We start from the raw sequence: 19,036 nt of genomic DNA on the forward strand, positions 1-19,036 counted from the left end.
CACCTGGCTGGGACCCTTTGGGACGACAAACACGAGGGAAGCCAGTCATACATCCTGGGAGCACTCCCACACCTATGCAGTCCTGAGGTGGACCTCGACTTGGAGGCCAGCTAAGGAGGACGGGCAGGCCTCACCCTTTCAGATGACTCCAGGGTACTAGGGGGAGTCTGTATCACTCTCTTGGTTCCCAGCTATGGCCCTCCGGTCACAGATCCTCTTTCAATAAGCTCCGAAGGAAAGCAGACTCAGTGAGGAATATTCCACCACCACTCCCAACCAGGGACTTTAGAGCAAGACCTAAATACACATCTCTCAACCTACCACATTGCCTCCCTAGAGTTGAGGCCCACCCCCTCGCCCCATTCCCCTGCTAGCAAAAGTGCCAGAACATACTTTGTGTGGATTGTCAAGCAACAGCATCTGAGAGATCACAGCTGGAGGCGTCAACGGACTGAATGCAGGGAGCTTGGAGCTGGATGCCGGCTGCAGCTTCACTCTCATAGACTATGGGGCGGGGGGGAGGAGGGGGCAGAGAAAAATCCAACATCTAACTGATTCCTAATCAAGTACAGTGTCAAAGAGGGAGATGAGGTAAACGGGAAAACTTGACCTGTACCCACCACCTGATTAAAGGGTCCAAAAGTCCTTCCTTTCCATAAATAGAATGTACCTGAAGTTGTACAGCTGGCTTCCAAGAGGCAGCATGAGGAGCTAAGGCACATCTTGGGCTGCATTCTCATTCTGCCTCTTACTAGCTCTGTGATCTTGGGCAAATACTTAACCTCTCTGAGCCTTGGACGAGAAATTTATAAAATAGAAGTAATAGTAACACATGTCCCGCAAGATTACCATGAGGATTAGAGAATGTATGTCTTTATTTTTGTCTATCTTAGATCTTTACTTTTAGGACATTCCTCCCATGTTCACTGTGATGCTGGTATGGCTGTTAATCAGGGGGCCCAACATCATGAAAAGCAGTGGATGAAAGATCTTCACTGGCCAGAGTACCTTCTATTCCTGAACACAAGTAACCGGTCCAAGTTGTGCAAGTAACACCAACAGGGTGAATCCTAGCCCTTTCTTGGGTACCCAATATGCATGCCTCGTGCCAGGGGAAAGTTTCCTTTTGAGGTAAAGAGGTTTAAGGACTATGTAACTCTGGAGCTGCTAATATCCATTTCCATGCTCTGTGGAGTCTGTCACAGAAGATGCTCCAAAGAAGAAAAGTCAAGAGGTGGAAAGCGATTCTTAAGGAATCGTTTTAAGATTTTATCTGGATTCGGACATATACTGAAGTCAGATATTCAGAGACCTCCAGTTAAATAAGCCAATAAAATGCCCATCTTAAACTACTTTGAAGATGGTGTCTCTTACACGTAACTAAAGCTTAACTGAAAGAGTCAAAGGAGCTGGCCAGCAGAGGACTCACCTTCGGCACAGCCACTTGAAACATGATGTCCCAGACAGGCTGGGTGGCAGTGCTCATCATGGTCAATAGCAACACCTGCACCTCTGGGTGACCAGGGGCCCCGGTCTGGGAAAAGTGGAGCAGAATTCTGAATCCGTTCCGGTCATACACGATGAGAGGCGGTAGGCTGCCTGGTAGAGAAGGACCGAACCGAAAGGGTTAGCACGACTGCAAACTCCCCAACAGCCCGGCCTAAAAGAGACGTGCGTGTCGTTATCACCCAGTGCTATGCCTTCTCCAGTCAACGCAGCTCCGAGACTTACCTCCTTGGTCCCAAGCTTTCTGCGCAGCCACAACCCAGCCCTCACTACTTCTAGCTGGATTCCTAGAGCCCGTCAAACTGATCTCTCCCACCATCCAGACATCTGAAGCTCATTACCAGTTGGAAAAAAAAAAAAATGAACTTTTTTGAAGAAGATAGACTAAAATACTGTAAGAACACTAGAGAAAATACAGAATACCATAAAGAATGAAATAATAAAAAAAAACAACCCACCATTATTTCTACCCAGAAATAAGCATTGCTAATAACATTTGGGCCTATTTCCTCCTCATCTCTTTTGTATGACTACATACACACACGTTTCTTACATTTAATTTTACAAAACTGTAAAGATGCAGATTTCTTCAAATCAGTAGGTTTAATGACATTCCAATGGAAATCCTAACGGGATTTTTTTAATTCCATTAAGAATTGATTCTAAAGCAAATGGAGGGGAGGGGGGTAAATTCAGGAGACTATCCATTTAAAGACAGGGAGTAAGGGCTATTTGCATCCATAAATACTCAAAAGCACAAAACTGAGAGAAATGTAAAACAAAGAACGCACAACAGACCCAAAAAGGGAATTTAACATGTTAGAGCATCTGTTTCAAAATCAGTGACTGATTCACTAAGTGGCAGACAACTATCTAACCTGGAAAAAAAAAATTTTAATGTTTATTTATTTTGAGAGAGAGAGAGAGAGAGAGAGAGAGAGAGAACGAACAAGTGGGGGAGGGGAAGAGAGAGGGAGACACAGAATCCAAAGCAGGCTCCAGGCTCTGAGTTGTCAGCACAGAGCCCAACACGGCTCGAACCCATGGACCATTAGATCTTGACCTGAGCAGAAGTCGGATGCTTAACTGACTGAACCACCCAGGCGCCCCTGTAAAAAATTTTTTTAATGAAAGATCTTTACCTCATGCCAAACATCACTCATCAAAATGCACGTTCTATAGTTTAAAAATGAGACTATCAAAGATTTAAAAGACTGAAAACAATCTTGAGGCTATGGGGAAAGAGGCAACCTTTCTGGAGGGATCTTGGTTATGCAGAACAAAATTTTAGATGTGTACACCCACATTTCAAAGAATATATCCTAATGAACTAATCAGGAAAATTTAAAACAATGCGTGTCCAAAGATGTTCGTTGTAGCACTGTTTTTAACAGCAAACAACCAAAAACAACAAAACTAGAAATAAAAATTATCCTTCAGAAAGGAATTCAAAAGCTGAATGATGGTACCGTGATTATACGTATGTATGAAAACATTTAAAAAAATAAAGGTTTTGAGTGGCCTGGGTGGTGCAGTCAGTTGAGCGTCCAACTCTTGACTTCCACTCAGGTTGTGATCTCACGGTCATGAGATCAAGCCCTGTGTCGGGCTCTGCGCTGAATGAGGAGCCTGCTTAAGATGCTCTTTCTCTCCCTCTGCCCCTCTCCCCAGCTCTCGCACATTTGTGCGTGCTCTCTAAATAAATAAAGGTTTTGAAGAACAATCAAGAGCATGAAAAAACGCTATGGCTTATGGTAATAATGCAGGCTGTAAAACAGTCTATATATACTGTGGTGCCAATTTATTAAGAATATATACGTACATGGCTAAAACAAGAAAATACATTAAGGTATGAATAGAACTTCCGTTTCTGGGTGAACAGTACGATTTAATTTTCTATTTTTTCTGAAATTTCTACATTGAATATGTATTTTCTCACTTTTAATTTTTTAGACATTCTTTTGTAATAGTTTCAGATTTACAAAATGTTACAAAACGCAAAGAATTCCCATATGTTAACATTTTACATAACCACAGTACAATGACCAGAATCAGGAAACTAACATTGAACATGTATTATTTTTAAGTTAAAGTAAGTGTTGGAAGGGCTTACCAACTGTTTAAATTCCTATGCCTGTATCCAGGGCTCTTTGCAATCTGACCCCAGCACACTGAGCCACAGGAGAGCCATGTGCCCAGAGAGAAGGGCCTGCGCTGTATTTCTAAAGACCCTGGGTGTCTCCTGCTCACATGCCAGTGTGCTGACCCTATGCAGTCACCTTACTTACTGGGCCTGCTGTTCCTTTCCTTTGTAAGGAGGTAACCTCTGCTCTCCTGCTCTAATGAGGACCCCTAATGGAAGAGGACCACCAGCCAAGTCCTTCCTTTCCTACTAATCCCACCTTTTTGGAGTTATTTCTGCCACACTTGACATTCCCTTCTTGAATTCCCAATGAGTGAGCACCAGGTCTATGAATAGAATCAAGCCCCCTAGTTAGATTCTGCCTGCCAATAGCCTTCACCTTTAGTGTCAGTCCCAAGACAGAGAAATCTTTATGAAAAATAATAGGTAAAGAGACTATGAAGCCACCTCCTTACCCTCTGCCCCCAGGCCTAATCTCTACCACTCAACTTCCCCAGTTTCAGAGCCACCTCCTGCCAATTCACAGCAGATAAAGCTGGCCATCTAATACCAAGGGGCGGGGAGGTAAAATTGTACTTACTGGGTTTAACAGACTCCAAAGGGACAAACACTTGAGCCAGAGGTGTATTCTGGGAGGATGGGGAAGAAGACAATGGGCCAGCTTCCCAGGACCAACCTGGAGAGGACTTAGTGCCGGGGGGCACTTCCTTAGGGATACTTTTCTGTGGAACATAATTCCTGCCAAGAAATTAAAAAAAAAAAAAAAAAAAGTATCAAGACTAGCAGAAATTGTAGACAATTCCGGGAATCTGAAGAACGAGGTTAAGGAAGGGGAAAAACAAGAAATATGTGTGTCTGTGTGTATTTTAGAGAAATAGGACTCTAGACATGGAATTTAACCTGTGCTTCAGTCGTCTCATCCGTAAAATGGAAATAATTTAGCATCTACTTCATGGGGCTGTTATCAGAATTAAATGAGAAAATGTATGAAAAACACTTAGTGGGCTGTGTGCACATAATAAGGACCCAATAAACGAGAGATGTTATTAAGATAATCAAGGTTGCAGCTGTCAGGCAGCCTCTGACAACAAGCCGCTCAGTCAGGTTCCCTTTCTTGTACGTGATCACCAGAGTAACAAGAGCTAGGAAGAGGAGAATTCCAATTTTACACTGACCTCTTCATTCACACTTCGTGACTTTGTCCATTGGGAACGCAGATTGCAAAATTTTTACTACAAAATGAAAACTCCAGTCTAGACAGAAGCAGCCCACCCAAATCAGGAAGACTACTGGCCCCCTGTTGAATGGTTAGGAATAAACGGAAGGAAATCCTCCAGGGGTGCAAACAAGAATGAGCGCCCGGCACATCTCTGTTGCCACCGGGGCCCTGTGCCTCTATCGTGGACACAGACACATTCAGGCCATCTGCAAGAAGACAAACTGCTCCAACCTTTCCAGAGGCAAACCAGCCTGTCCGTGTGTTTGCATCCACACCCTAGAGCACCTCTAGTTCTAGGAATCTGTATTACAAAAGCATTCCAAGTGCTTCCAAACAGAAAGCTGTGTAAATACCCGCAAGAGGGAAATGACTAAATATGTGTACACTGTATGCATGTGAATTATTAAACTATAAGAATGAGCCAAAATTATATAAATTGCACATGTATCAAAGATGTGACATGAAAAAAAACGCACTGGAGGACAGGTTGTCAATTATGAGCCCATTTGTGTAAAAATAAAACAACATGCGGCGTTACTACACGCATAGAGAGAAAAGCAAAAAAGGAGCATTCGATATTGTCTTTAGGCAGTGATTTTTGAGACTTTCTACATTATCTATTTGCCTAATGATCAAATTTTGCTCAACTTCAAATTACACTATAATTGGGGGGGGGGGGGACCCCATGAACACCAAAATCATCAGCAGCAGCATCTACTGCTGCTACACCTTGAACCAACCCCCTTTTCAGAGGTCCTGACCAAACTATGTCTTTTCCTCTGACTAGGATAGGGAGTCAAAGGACAAGGGGAAAAGTACATGTTGAACACTTGGCAGAAAGGAAGAAGCCCTTCCAGGGAGGGAGGTCCCTGGCCGTCTTCAAGTATCGTCCCCGTATTCTGGCACGCTAACCCTGCCCTCTGACCCGGCCCCATGGAAGGAACATGAAGTGCACATGGGAGCCACTCTTCTACTGTCCTTGCCCACAAGACTCACAGAGGCCCTGGACATGGCTGTGGGGAGAGGAGATCCAGCAAGTTCTTTTCTGCAGAAGGGCTCTGAACACCACCACCCGGCAGTGTGCTGGCAGTGGGATTCCTCTTTTCCTCACAGCAATTCTGACCGGCAACCTGTCAAACCAGGAATGGCTGAAATAAGGCCAGAGTATGAATGATCATGAGCCATGGTGACACCATGCTTACATTTCCTGGGGCAGGAGAAAGAAAGGGCAAGAGAACATACAACTCCTGATCAGACCTTCAGTAAACTGGAACCTGGATACCGCTAAAGGGAGGAGGAGTATAAGGAGAGGGAAAAACATGTCTCTTTGGAGGTCCAAGCCAGACAGTACAGGCAAGGACGAGGCTTTGCTTTGGACCTCCAAGTCCACAATCGCCACCAGGCTATGCTGTAGCCCCTTACCCCATGCCCAGGCAGCACTGCCCTCATGAAGGTAGGTTTAGGGACCTCCCCTCCAGTCCCTAGGAAGAGATGCCTTACCTTGTCAGCAACTGGAGCATCACTGAGTCCTATAAGGAAGAAACAGAAAGATACACACCAGTAACTCTATCTGACAGCAGCTGGAGATCGAAGTCATGTTCACCCTTTCTAAGACATTTAGAAAAGCCTAGGCAATGCAGATTACCTAAAATCATCCAATTCATTCATGGCAAATCTGAGATTAAATGCAAAGACGACCTGCCTGAACTTCCCAGGACAGGAGTCCCCACCTTATTCATTCGGGAAGATGTTCTAAGACCCCTGGTGGATGTTTGAAAAGGCGAAGAGTACCGATCCCTACATATACCATGTTTTTTCCCCACACAAACATACCTGTGATTCAGTTCAATTTATAAATCAGACACAGTAAGATAATGAAATAGAATAGCAATGTACAGTAGTAAGAGTTATGTGAATGTGGTCTCTCTCTCGAAATTTATTATACTGTACTCACCCTTCGTCTTCTTGTGATGGGAGATGATAAAATGCCTACGTGATGAGATGAAGTGAGGTGAATGACATAGGCCTGTGATGTAGCGCTAGGCTACTACTGACCTCCTGACCATGTATCAGGAGGAGGATCATCTGCTTCCAGACCTCGGGGAACTGGAGCCGTGGATAAAAGGGGGGGGGGGGGGTGGTCGGGCACTGTATACCCAATTCCCTCTGAAAACAGACATATTCTCCCCAAGGAGGACCAGCTGACTCGCTCTCCCTGGGAGTCAGGACCACTCTCTGTGCCTGCTCCCCCTAAACACCTTCCCTCACCTAAGGCTGCCAGGTCCTGGTGAAGCAAAGATGGTGCCACAGTCCCAGCCTGCTCAGATCCGCTGTCCACCTCCAAGTCGATCAGAGGGCAGTTCTTCATGCAGCCTGCTGGATTCTGAAAGACTACGAAACAGTTAGGAAAATATATCAGAACAAGAGCAAAGAGTCCACTTAATGCCTGTCAGCTTCCCACGGGCCTCCTCCCAATCAAAAGACATCACGTCACCCCACTCAATGCACTTCCGCTGAATGGCTTCATGTACAGCCTGAACTGGCCTGTAGAATAGGAAGCAGCCAGAGGACCGCCTTCCTACCCACAGCGGTCCGTGTCCTCCGCTGATGGTCCATTCACCCTGGCCACCAACAGCCCTCCTGAACACAGATAATCAGCATCACTGGAGCGCTTGATAAAAACACCCCCATCCCCACCCCCAGCCAAGCTCTAAGCAGGCTTGATTCAGCAGGTCCCAGCTGGGGACCTAAGAATCTGCATTTCAGCCAGTATTCCGGATGATTCTGACGCAGCTAGCCTAGTCTGCTAGGGACCACTGAAGAAGATCATTATTTTGGTCTTTAGCTCTTATAAATAAGCATTTATGATCTGGGTGCAATGTAGCCATCTGCTTCTGTGGATAGCCAAAGTGAGGGTCCAGCCTGCCAGTTACTTTGTGACGGCACAGGTGGCAGGGGCTGGCGATGTAAAACCAACTCTCAAAGGAAAGGGAAAAAAGGGCAAGGCCTCTCATTTCTATACCATAACCCAGAATATTCTGAGGATCCAGTTCTTCCCCAGGATCTGCAGGATGTCAAGGCAGAAAGCATACCTCTGGAGACAGGTAGGTCTCCCACTGAGCTGGTCACTGTGTTCCCAAAGATGACACGGCCCTCCATCACCTGTTTGTACAGCAGAACTCCCTGGGTGAGGAGGTCATTTGCCTGGAGAATCTCAGCTGGAGGAGGAAAGAGGAAAGTCCCCCTGGTTTAGTTACCAACAGTCTCAGTCTTTTATAAGTCATTCCACAAAGCAGCCACCCATGGCTTCACCAGGTTCAGTACAGCCATACCCCTGCCCCCAGACCCTGTGCTAAGGCCCCTAGCAGACCTAGGTGCTCAATCCCTGAACCCCAATACTTCTAGTTCTCAAGATGCAAGAGGAACCAAATTTCTTCACCTCCTTTCCCAATACTGTACAACATAACTGCCAACATGATTGAAACATGATTCTTTCAACTAAGGAATTGCAACTTTAATTTTTTTTCTTTTTTTTTGGTGATGAGCACTGTGTATGAAATAAAACTTTAATTTTATTTTTTTAAGTTTATTTATTTATTTTAAGAGAGCAAGCGTGTGTGCACACATGTGCAAGGGAGTGGCAGAGGGGGAGAGAATCCCAAGCAGGCTCTGCACTGTCAGCACAGAGCCCAACATGGGGCTTGATCTCACAAACCATGAGATCATGACCTCAGCCCAAACCAAGAGTCAGATGCTCAGGGCACCTGGGTAGCTCAACCAGTTGAGTGTCCAACTTTGGTCCAGGTCATGATCTCACAGTTCATGAGTTTAAGCCCCACATCAGGCTCTTTGCCATCAGCATGGAGCCTGCTTTGGAGCCTCTGTCTCCCTCCCTCTGCCCCTTCCCCACTCACACATGTGGTTTCTCAAAAATAAATACTAAAAAAAAAAAAAAAAAGTCAGATGCTTAACCAACTGAGTCACCCAGGCACCCTAAAACTTTAATTTTATTTATTTTTTCTAAAACTTTAATTTTAATTAAAATTAAAAACTGAAATGGTTTTGTCAGTGTAGGATATGAATATTAAAAGAGTTATTGGTACTTCATTCAGTTATTGGAAAGCTTTTAAGTGTACAGGGAACAAATCGGTACGTGAATCTACATTTGCACCTGTAAATTTCATAGAGTCTAAACAGAGATCAAGTATTACTGATGAACACTTGGCACACAAATTGAAATGTCGTAAGTATAAAATACACACTGGATTTCAAAAACTCATAAGCATTTCAGTCTACTGAACAGTGTCTCCTGAGAGACCGAGAAAGAACTGGCAGCAGGGTTGAGGCTGCATGTAACACTTCGGGCCACAGAGCTAGACTGCTGATTCTCAGGAGTGACCAACTATTTCCTGCCATTTTTCTTAACTGTGGACAGGGGCTGCAAACTGACAAGGGGTTAAATTCACGTGGCAAAATGTTTTCTTTTGCATGTGCAAGTTGTTTAAAAATTTAAATTTGATTGTCTTTCAGCTCACTGCCATCAGAGAAAATGATGGGTTTAGACAATAATCACAAAGAGACAACCAAAACCACAGGCCTCTTGAAAACCACCCATGAAATGTTCTTGCTCCCCAGCCCCTCCAAGTGAACCTGCATCTACTCAAGCCCCCATCCAATTTATTATGAATATTAGGAATTTGGGGTGCTTGGGTGGCTCAGTCGGTTAAGCGTCTGACTCTTGGTTTCAGCTCAGATCATGATCTCACAGTTCGTGAGTTCGAGTCCCACATTGGGCTCTGTGCTGACCGTATGGAGTCTGCTTGTGATTCTCTCTCTCCCTCGCTCTCTGCCCCTCTTGCTCACTCACTCTCTCTCTCAAAATAAATAATTAAAAAAAAAAACTTAAAAAAAAGATGTATCAGGAATTCATAAGAAGTATCAGATACAGAAAAACATATTAAATGTCATGGAGAATGCCATCAGAAAACCAAGGCCCAGAAAAATTCTATAGGTCAAAGAACATGTTCTTCATGTAAGAAACAAGAGACAAAGAATGGAGGAGCTATCTATTAAAAAAATAAAAAAAATTAAACAAAGACTGGACGAGGGGCGCCTGGGTGGCTCAGTCAGTGAAGCATCCAACTTCAGCTCAGGTCTTCATCTCACAGCTCATGAGCTGGGAGCCCTACATCAGGCTCTGTGCTAATAGCTCAGAACCTGGAGCCTGCCTCGGATTCTGTGTCTCCCTCTCTCTCTCCGCCCCTTCCCTGCTCACGCTCTCTCTCTCCTTCAAAATAAACACTAAAAAAAAAAATTTTTTAAACATAAAAAATAAGAAAGAGACAAAGAATAAAAAAAAAAAAAAAAAAAAAGACCAAAATGGGGCACCTGCGTGGCTCAGTCGGTTAAGTGTCCGACTTTGGCTCAGGTCATTATCTCGCAGTTTGTGAGTTCAGCCCCCAGCGATCGGTTCTGTGCTTGATAGCTCAGAGCCTGGAGCCTGCTTCAGACTCTGTGTCTCCTTCTCTCTCTGCCCCTCTCCCACTTGTGCTCTCTGTCGCTCTCTCTCTCAAAAATGAATGTAAAAAAAAAAAAAAAAAAAAAAAAAAAAGACCAAAGCGGGGCGTGCCTGGGTGGCTGTTGGATTAAGCATTCAACTTCAGCTTAGGTCATGATCTCATGGTTTGTGGGTTTAAGCCCCGTGTCGGGCTCTGTGCTGACAGCTTGGAGCCTGGAGCCTGCTTTGGATCCCGTGTGTGTGTCTGTCTCTCTCTCTCTCTGCCCCTCCCCCATTCATGCTCTGTCTCCTTCTCTCTCTCAAAAATAAAAATAAACATTAAAAAAAAGATTTTTTAATTAAAAGAAATTTTTAAAGTGTAATTTCTAAAAAAAAAGGACTCTAGAAATATCACCAACTACAAAGTATGGCTTTTCTGAGTCTGATTTATTTATTTGTCTTTTTATGTTTTTTAATGTTTATTTACTTTTGAAGGAGAGAGACAGAACGCGAGTGGGGAGAGGCAGAGAGAGGGAGACACAGAATCCGAAGCAGGCTCCAAGCTGTCAGCACAGAGCCCGATGTGGGGCTCCAACTCACGATCCGTGAGATCATGACCTGAGTGAAGTCAGTCGCCCAACCCACTGAGCCACCCAGGCGCCCTTCTAAGTCTGATTTAGAACAAACAAGAGGCACCTGAGTGGCTCAGTCGGTTGAGTGTCAACTTCAGCTCAGGTCATGATCTCACAGTTTGTGAGTGAGTTCAAGCCCCATGTCAGGTTTTGCACTGACAGTGGGGAGCCTGCTGCAGATTCTCTGTCTCCCTCTCTCTCTGCCCCTCCCCGAAACTAAACACACAAACAAAAATTTAGAACAAGAAATGCGGGGGGCGGTTAGCAAGAGATGCTAGAGAGAGAAATGCCCAGGGAAATCCGAACACTGAATAGTTGATCACCTTAAAATGTTTGGAATTTGCTTCAATGAGAATAGGTTTGGGGTGGGGAGAGAGCAGTACACATGAACAAGATGAAAAAAGATGGGCCACGAGCTGTTAATTGTTAACAATAGGTGAAAAGCACATAGGACTTATCCTACTATTTCCCTTTCATGTTCTGCAATTTTCCATAATAAAAAGTGTAAGATGTTTTAATATCTTTGCACAGGTACTGAAATTCTCCACCGTCTCTACCATTATCCCTTCTGCTCCTCACCAGCCTGCCTCATTTAGGTTGGCTACCCAGCCCACCAACTCAGGTCGGTGAAACCTTCAAGATGCTGCTGTTTCCCAGACTTCTGTGGACCTGAGCCTTCCTTCTGGCATCGCCCTCTTGCCCCACCTCCAGGGCACGTTTCCACCTCTTCTTTCAGACCTGCTGACGGCTGCTTGCTCAAGCCTAGGCTTTCCTGGGAATCGGTTCGAAGCCAACACAGGACATGCCCTTCCAAAGCCCAACTTCCATAAAACCTAAGGTCCATCCTGTCTTGTTTCTGGCACCACCGCAGCCCCGCAGTAAGGAGCACGTCTGTTCTGCCTCTGGTGTACCGTCTGTGCCTAGAGAAACAGAACCGCATTACCGAGTGCGTCATCGTCATCTGTGGTGTCACTCGCCAGCCGGAACAGGGTGGGCCGCAGCTTTTCACACCGTTCGTACACGACCTGAGTGAACAGAGCTTGGTTTCACCACACACAACAAGGGCCCACAGCAAGGCCCTAGGTACCCCCAGGAAGCAAACAGCAGAGTCTGGGGCTGCAGAATTCTTAGGCTGTCCCAAATGCATGACTGCAGGTTTGAAGTGACGTGGCCACTATAGTGTCAGAAAAAGTTTGGGTTACGGTTACACGAATTTGTAAACTCACTAAAAAAGGGAAAGAAGACCTCAGAAAAGAATCCACGTTCTGAGTGTGTATGGCATTATCTCTTCTCCAAGTTTCTTTCCCTGTGCCCCCAGAAGAGCTTTAACAATGGGGTGACTCCATATGGAAGCCCTCCGTGACTACCCTGCTTTAAAACTAATATCCAAACTCCCCATCCAACTTCCCTCTCCAACAATGCCCCCGGATTCCCACTGCAGGCTCTCCCAGAGCTAAACCTCATTCCCCACCAGGACCGTCTGGGCAAGCTCATTCTCCTCCTCCCAGGGAGAGTGCTCTGGACAACTGCACCTCCCACACGCCACGTGTTGAGGAGGACACGCAGCCTCTGCACGTGTGAGGCTTCCCTCCTTGCAAGGGAGCTCAATGAACACACGAGTCCTCCCTCACAGTAGTGCTTCCTTCCCCGAGCTGTGAAAGGACATATCTGATAGGGGAGTCTAGGAGACAAGCAGGACGGAGCCCCTTCCTCCTGCTTTGCTCCTGAGACCCAGCTGCCCAGACGGAAGCCAACACTGGGCTCTGCTCCTACCAGCTTTTTGTTTTAGAGAAGGAAGCCCCTTGCGAGGAGAAGAGTGATGTGCCAGCATCATCTCAGGTGGTAAGCAGACCTGCCTGATTAAGATTCAGCATCAGGAAGCCACTTGCCAACACTTCCGTGCCACTTTTTCCAAATAGGCTTTACCCATTGTAAAGATGAAGTTTTGTCTCCTGCCAAGTCTCTCCTGTCTCCTAGCTGGTAATCACCCTGGGGGAGGGAGGGGGGGGAGTTGTACTATTTAGAAGCCCAGCAGGCCAACCTTCCAGAGGGACTTTGGAGCCAACTCACCACAGGCGACTGGCTTTGGAGTGTCTGCCTGGCCCAAGCCCACTAATCCTTCTGAGAACTGTCCCCTCTGGCCACAAAAGGCCAGCATGACCCTCTCTGTAATTCCATCCAATCCTGGATGTAGGTAGGTTGATTGACCTGGGATAGATACAGGAGCCGTGCCGGACAAAGAGGTTTCTCTCAGGAATCTGGAATTAGGAAAGATACTAGTTGTTTCTGTGAAATGGAAGGACAGGGAAACTAAGGTACCACATGAAGGCTGCTGCTCCTGGGCAGAGAAGCATAAAAAGCTGGAACGCAGAGAGAGAAGACAAATGTAGCTAGCAGAAGGCTGGAGAAAGCAGAGCTCCAAGGACAGACTAAGAGTGGCAGGCTGGGACAGCATTTCAGTGCCACCGCCATCTGTCTGCACCAGGCTGCAGTGGCTCAGCTAGAACACCAAAAGCATCAGCAACAAAAGATAAATTGAACTTCAAAATTAAAAACTTTTGCTTCTTGGGGTGCCTGGGTGGCTCAGTCAATTAAGCGTCTGACTTTGGCTCAGGTCATGATCTCGCAGTCCGTGAGTTCAAGCCCTACGTCAGGCTCTGTGCTGACAGCTCAGAGCCTGGAGCCTGTTTCGGATTCTGTCTCCCTCTCTCTCTGACGCTCCCCCGTTCATGCTCTGTCTCTGTCTCAAAAATAAATTAAAAAAACAAACAAAAAACCTTTTGCTTCAAAAGACACTGTCAAGACAGTGAAAAGACAACCCACCTAATGGGAGAAAACTGTGTGACAAAGGACTGGTACCCAGGATATATAAAGAACACTTATAACTCAAAAATAAGGAGACAACCCCATGAAAAACTGGGCAGGGACACCGGGGGGCTCAGTCAGTTAACAGTCTGGCTTCGGCTCAGGTCATGATCTCACGGTTCATGAGTTCGAGTCCCACGTCAGGCACTGTGCTAACACCTCAGAGCCTAGAACCTGCTTTGGATTCTGTGTCTCCCTCTCTCTCTCTGCCCCTCCCCTGCTCGCACTCTGTCTCTCTCTCAAAAAAGAAAAAAAAAAAGTTAAAAAAAAACTGGGCAAAGGATATGAACAGACGTTTCTATAGACAAGATGATACACAGGTGGCCAACAGACACAGGAAAGGAAGCTCAACTTAAACTATCAGGGAAATACATTTCCAAGCCACAGTGAGGTGCCACTCTACACCCACTAGGATAACTATTATGAAAAAGACAGACAATAACAAGTGTTGGCAGCATGTGGAAAATTTGAACTCTCACACGTTGCTGGTAGGATTATAAAACGGTACAATGATTTAGCAAACGGTCTGGCCGTTGCTCAGAAAGTTAAATGGAACCACCATATGATCCAGCAGTTCCAGTCCTAGATATATATACGCTCAAGAAAACTAAAAGTTTACATTTTACAAAAAACACTTCTATACGAATGTTCACAGCATTTGTCACAGCCCAAGTGGAAACCCAAATGCTCAACTGATGAATGGACAAAATGCGAGCTAGCCATACAATGGAATGTTATTCAGTCATAAAAAGGAATGAAGTTCTGATACATCCTACAAGATGGATAAACCTCCAAAACATTAAGTGAAAGCAGCCAGGCTCAGAACACCACATTCTGTAGGATTCAATTTACACAAAATGTCCCAATAGGCAAATCTACAGACCCAGAGCAGATTAGTGGATGTCAGGAGCTGGGGAGGCTGGGCGTGGGGGTGGAGAGTGACTGCTATGGGTACTGGATTTCTTTTAGGGCTGATTAAAATCTTCTAGTTAGTGTTGATGGCTGCTTTTAAGATATATAAATTCTCAATAAAGGTGTTATAAAAAAAAAAAAACCCTCAAGATGTGTAGGACGTGGTGGAACTGGAACTCTTAAGCAACGCTGTTAGGAACATAAAATGGTACAACCACTTTTCAAGAAACTGGCCAACTATTTTCCAAAGTTAACTATACACTTAGCATATGACCCAGCAATCCCACGCCCAGGCATGTACCCAAGAGAAAGGAAAATGTATGTTTATGCAGAATCCTGTACACAACTATAAACAACTGTTTATAGCAGCTTAATTCATAATCACCCAAAGCTGGAAACAACCCAAATAGCCATCAACAGATGGACAGACATATTGTAATACATGCATACAATGTAATACCACTCAGCAATAAAAAGCAAGCGATCAATACACACGCCATGAATGGATCTCAATTACGCCAAGAGGGAGAAGCCGGGAGGGAAAGAAAGAGAAAGAAAAAAAGAAAGAAAAATTTTATCATTCCATTCATACAAAAGTCTAGAAAATATAAATTAATCAGAACAGAAAGCAAGCCAGTGGCTGCTTAGGGATAGGGAGACAGGGAAGAAAGGAGGAGAGGGATCACCAAGGGGCATGAGGAAATTCGGGGTGGGGGTGGGGACGGGGCGGGGGGGGGGGTGATGGGGTTTAGGGACATGTTTACTATCCTGATTATGATGATGCCTTCATGGACATTCACGTGTCAAAACATGTCAAATTTCTAGTATGTCAATTACACTCCATTATACTTGAATTTACTTTTTACCTGCAAGGCCTCCTGGTCTGGTGGGGCCTGCCCCGGCCTGCGGTACACGCTTAGCATTTCCTGCAGCACCTTCACATGACTCCGTACCTCCTCCACAGCACTGACTCTCTTGGACACCTTCTCTGATTTCTCTTGTTCCTTTCGGGAGAGAGAGGATGGAAGTGAAGGAGCAGAAACCTTGGATAAAGCCTGAATGAGGGACGGGAAAAGAGGCACTGTGCTGGCGAGCTCAGGCAAGTCACTAACACAGTGAGTAGGCGGGAGTGTTCCCTCAGTGGGCGAAGAAAACTCAGTGGGCCGAGAATTCCTGTGAAAGGCAATGCAGTCCAGGGACAGGGCAATCTGCAGCTTTGTACCACCAGCCTCAATCCCTCCGAAAAACAGATTCCCAAATAGACTTTCTGTCACTGGGACAGAAACCAGGGTCTACGAAATGCTTTGGGCCCCTGGACAAACGTACTTGGGAAGTACCCTGCATGGTTTCTGCTTCCAGTCACCATCTTGCCCTTCAGGGAGCCCGTGGCTGGGCCCCAGTTTTGGGCCCAGAGCCCATCCTTTTTCCAGTCCAATTGGGCACCTATGCCCTCACACACATATACGTGTGTCAAATGCTGTTTCTGCAGAACCCAGTGGAAAGACGCCCACCTCCTTGACCAAATTCTTGATCAGCCTGTTTGCAGCCTGAAGATCCTCAGGGTGATTGCTCTTCAGAAGCCTCGTCAGAAGCTGAAGAATGAACAAAAAGAACAGGTGAAACCACTCCCCTCTGTGACAAACGGCCCAGACTAGTAGAGGCAGCAACAAGAGAACAGGAACAACACCTCCTTACTTTACAAGCATCATCTTACCAAATGCTCACAATGACACCATGTAGGGATTAGGACTATTCCCACAGACCACAGGTTTTCAATGGGGCAGGAGGGTGGAGGATTATATCCCCCAGGAGACATCTGGCAAAATCTGGAGACGCATCCAGTGAGTAGAGGCCAGGATACTATAAACTTCCTACAGTGAACAGGAACAGCCCCCAGTAAGAAAACGATCTGGCCCAAAATATCACTAGCACTGAGGCTGTCCTGGGCCATGTACTCTGTGATGTGACAGACCTCGGTGATCTTGTTCACTTTACTCCCCATGCCCAGCAGAACGCCTTGGACGTGGGAGTCACTCGGTCGTCCCTGATGGCACTAAAGATGGCTATACTGATGCCCAGAGTGTATAAGCAGCTTGCCCGAGGTGACACAGGATTTTATCTTTCTCCAAAGTCTGTGCCATCCTTCGTCTTCCCCCCTCTGCAACTGTAAGGCATCAGTAGGAGAAAGGCCAAAGAGAAAGGCAGCCCAGAACCTGGCCCTGCTTGTTCTGACCTCATGGCCACTGAACATCTAAGTCCAAGGGAAGGGCACAGCTGAGGGGTGCAGTGAGAAGGCAGCGCGTACTACGGACTCACACACGGCCTGAAGCTTTCCTGGTACTACATTTCCCAGACCTTGTGTGTGACTGAGAACAGTAATCACCAAAAGCACCACCAGTGCTCCAGGGCCCTCTCCCCATTCAGAGGCACTCTGACGCTATTCCTAGGTCTTTGTCCCACTCCTTACTGATGTCTGAGGAGCAACAAATTATGGGAGGCAGTGGCAGAAGGAAAACGGGTGGCACCAGGCTTACTGGCACTAAAGAAAAAGAGCTGAGCCAACATGTAACCAATTCTTTCCACCATCTTCCCCTAATACCACACATACGCTGGATACGACTGATCATCCACACTGCCCACTTGGGTCATCCTTTTGTACCTTGTCTCCCTCGGGAATGCTTGCACAGATAAGGTGGAGGGCACAAAGAACGTGGCTTTACTATGTGGCCCATCCATGAAGAAAACATCCAGACCTTATGTCACCTTATTCTAAGAGCCTCCTCCAGAGAGAACTCACTAATGCACCTCCCCACATTCCCCCACACTTTGGTTCAGGGATCAGAGCACATTCCAGGGGATATTTCAGGAGAGTCTCTATAGGAAGGGGTCCGATCAGATTCAGGTCAGTCACCAAGGTCAGGGAGGGGCTCCTTACCTTGGACTTTTCCTCATCAGCATCAAAGATAGAGCTCTTGGGCCAGGGAGAAGGTGGAGGCAAAATTTTATCCACTGGTAGTTTAGGGTCTTGCTTTACGATCCCTAAAACACGCAATTCATGAAGTTACAATATGGATATGGGTACCCACTGACTTCACATAAAGTCTAGAAACCCCCAGTTCCTGATGTCCCACTGGGAAAACACTGTCAATGACCTTAAAGGAATACACCCAGGGTATGACCAAGGCTCTGCATCCCCCCTCAGGAGACTCCAAGGAAGGAGCACAAAGACAGGGGCATCAGAGCCAACTAAGTGAGAACAGAGCCAGACCCTAGGGCTAGTGGGCCATGGGCCTCATGCTATAAAAAATACTGATCATTGTATGCAAGTACATAAACCTCCCAGGGCCCAGAAATTACTGTAAGATCTGACACTTATAAAAACAGTGACTACAGGGGCACCTGGGTGGCTCAGTTGGTTAAGCATCTGACTCTGGATTTTAGCTCATGTCATGAATTCACAATTCATGAGATCGAGTCCCACATCCAGCTCTGTGCTGACAGCACAGAGCCTGGCTGCGATTCTCTCTCTCTCTGCCCGTCCCCCACTTGTGTTCATTCCTCTCTCTCTGTCTCTGTCTCAATCTCAAAATAAATAAACTTTTGGGTGCCTGGGTGGCTCAGTCAGTTAAGCGTCCAACTTTGGCTCAGGTCATGATCTCATGGTTCGTGAGTTCAAGCCCCACGTCCGGCTCTGTCCTGACAGCTAGGAGCCTGCTTTAGATTTTGTGTCTCCCTCTCTGACCCTCCCCAACTCGTGCTCTCTCGCGTGTGCATGCTCTCTCTCTCTCTCAAAAGTAAACTTTAAAAATTTTTTTAAACAAAATAAACTTTAAATAAATAAATAAATAAATAAATAAATAAATAAAAACAGTGAGTACGTTTGACAGGAAAAGATAGTCCATCCTGAATCCAGGTTCCCTCCTGTACAGAGCCCTACAGACTCCCAGCTTCTGCACAGGACACAGAAAGGCACGAACTGCTCCTCCAACACTGACCAACACGACCCCGGACAAGCTACAAATCTACCACTTTTCTTGAATCCACCAGAGTGGAGATTGCAAGGCAACACACACCCTGGAATCTGAGGAAAAATGGGAAGGCAACACCAATGTGAGTAATTCAGATAAAATGGTTTCTAAATGGTTTACAGGCTGGCATACGCCAGCAAGAGAACACAACCTCTGAGGCCTGTAACATGAGGGGAACAGGCTCTTCTCCAGGGCCCTCACCCGCACTCCTGGAAAGACAATGGGAAAGGCCTG

General features: G+C 46.0%; 1 protein-coding gene across 1 annotated transcript in view; it reads right to left on the reverse strand.

The window, feature by feature from the left end:
* The window catches only part of GGA2 (golgi associated, gamma adaptin ear containing, ARF binding protein 2), a 33,946-nt gene that overhangs the window by 1,293 nt on the left and 13,617 nt on the right, over positions 1-19,036 (reverse strand). Inside the window, exons 6-16 of the mRNA XM_019430404.2 lie at positions 17,710-17,813; positions 16,286-16,366; positions 15,641-15,778; positions 11,941-12,022; positions 7,961-8,086; positions 7,137-7,259; positions 6,369-6,397; positions 5,865-5,998; positions 4,230-4,387; positions 1,430-1,599; positions 394-504 (exon numbers count right to left, since the gene is read on the reverse strand). Of these exons, the coding sequence (XP_019285949.1) occupies positions 394-504; positions 1,430-1,599; positions 4,230-4,387; positions 5,865-5,998; positions 6,369-6,397; positions 7,137-7,259; positions 7,961-8,086; positions 11,941-12,022; positions 15,641-15,778; positions 16,286-16,366; positions 17,710-17,813 (1,256 nt within the window). The remainder of the gene's footprint in view (positions 1-393; positions 505-1,429; positions 1,600-4,229; positions 4,388-5,864; positions 5,999-6,368; positions 6,398-7,136; positions 7,260-7,960; positions 8,087-11,940; positions 12,023-15,640; positions 15,779-16,285; positions 16,367-17,709; positions 17,814-19,036) is intronic.

The sequence above is a fragment of the Panthera pardus genome, unplaced genomic scaffold, assembly GCF_024362965.1.
Source record: "Panthera pardus isolate Hobbes unplaced genomic scaffold, ASM2436296v1 HiC_scaffold_5, whole genome shotgun sequence".
NCBI classification, from domain to species: Eukaryota; Metazoa; Chordata; class Mammalia; order Carnivora; family Felidae; genus Panthera; species Panthera pardus.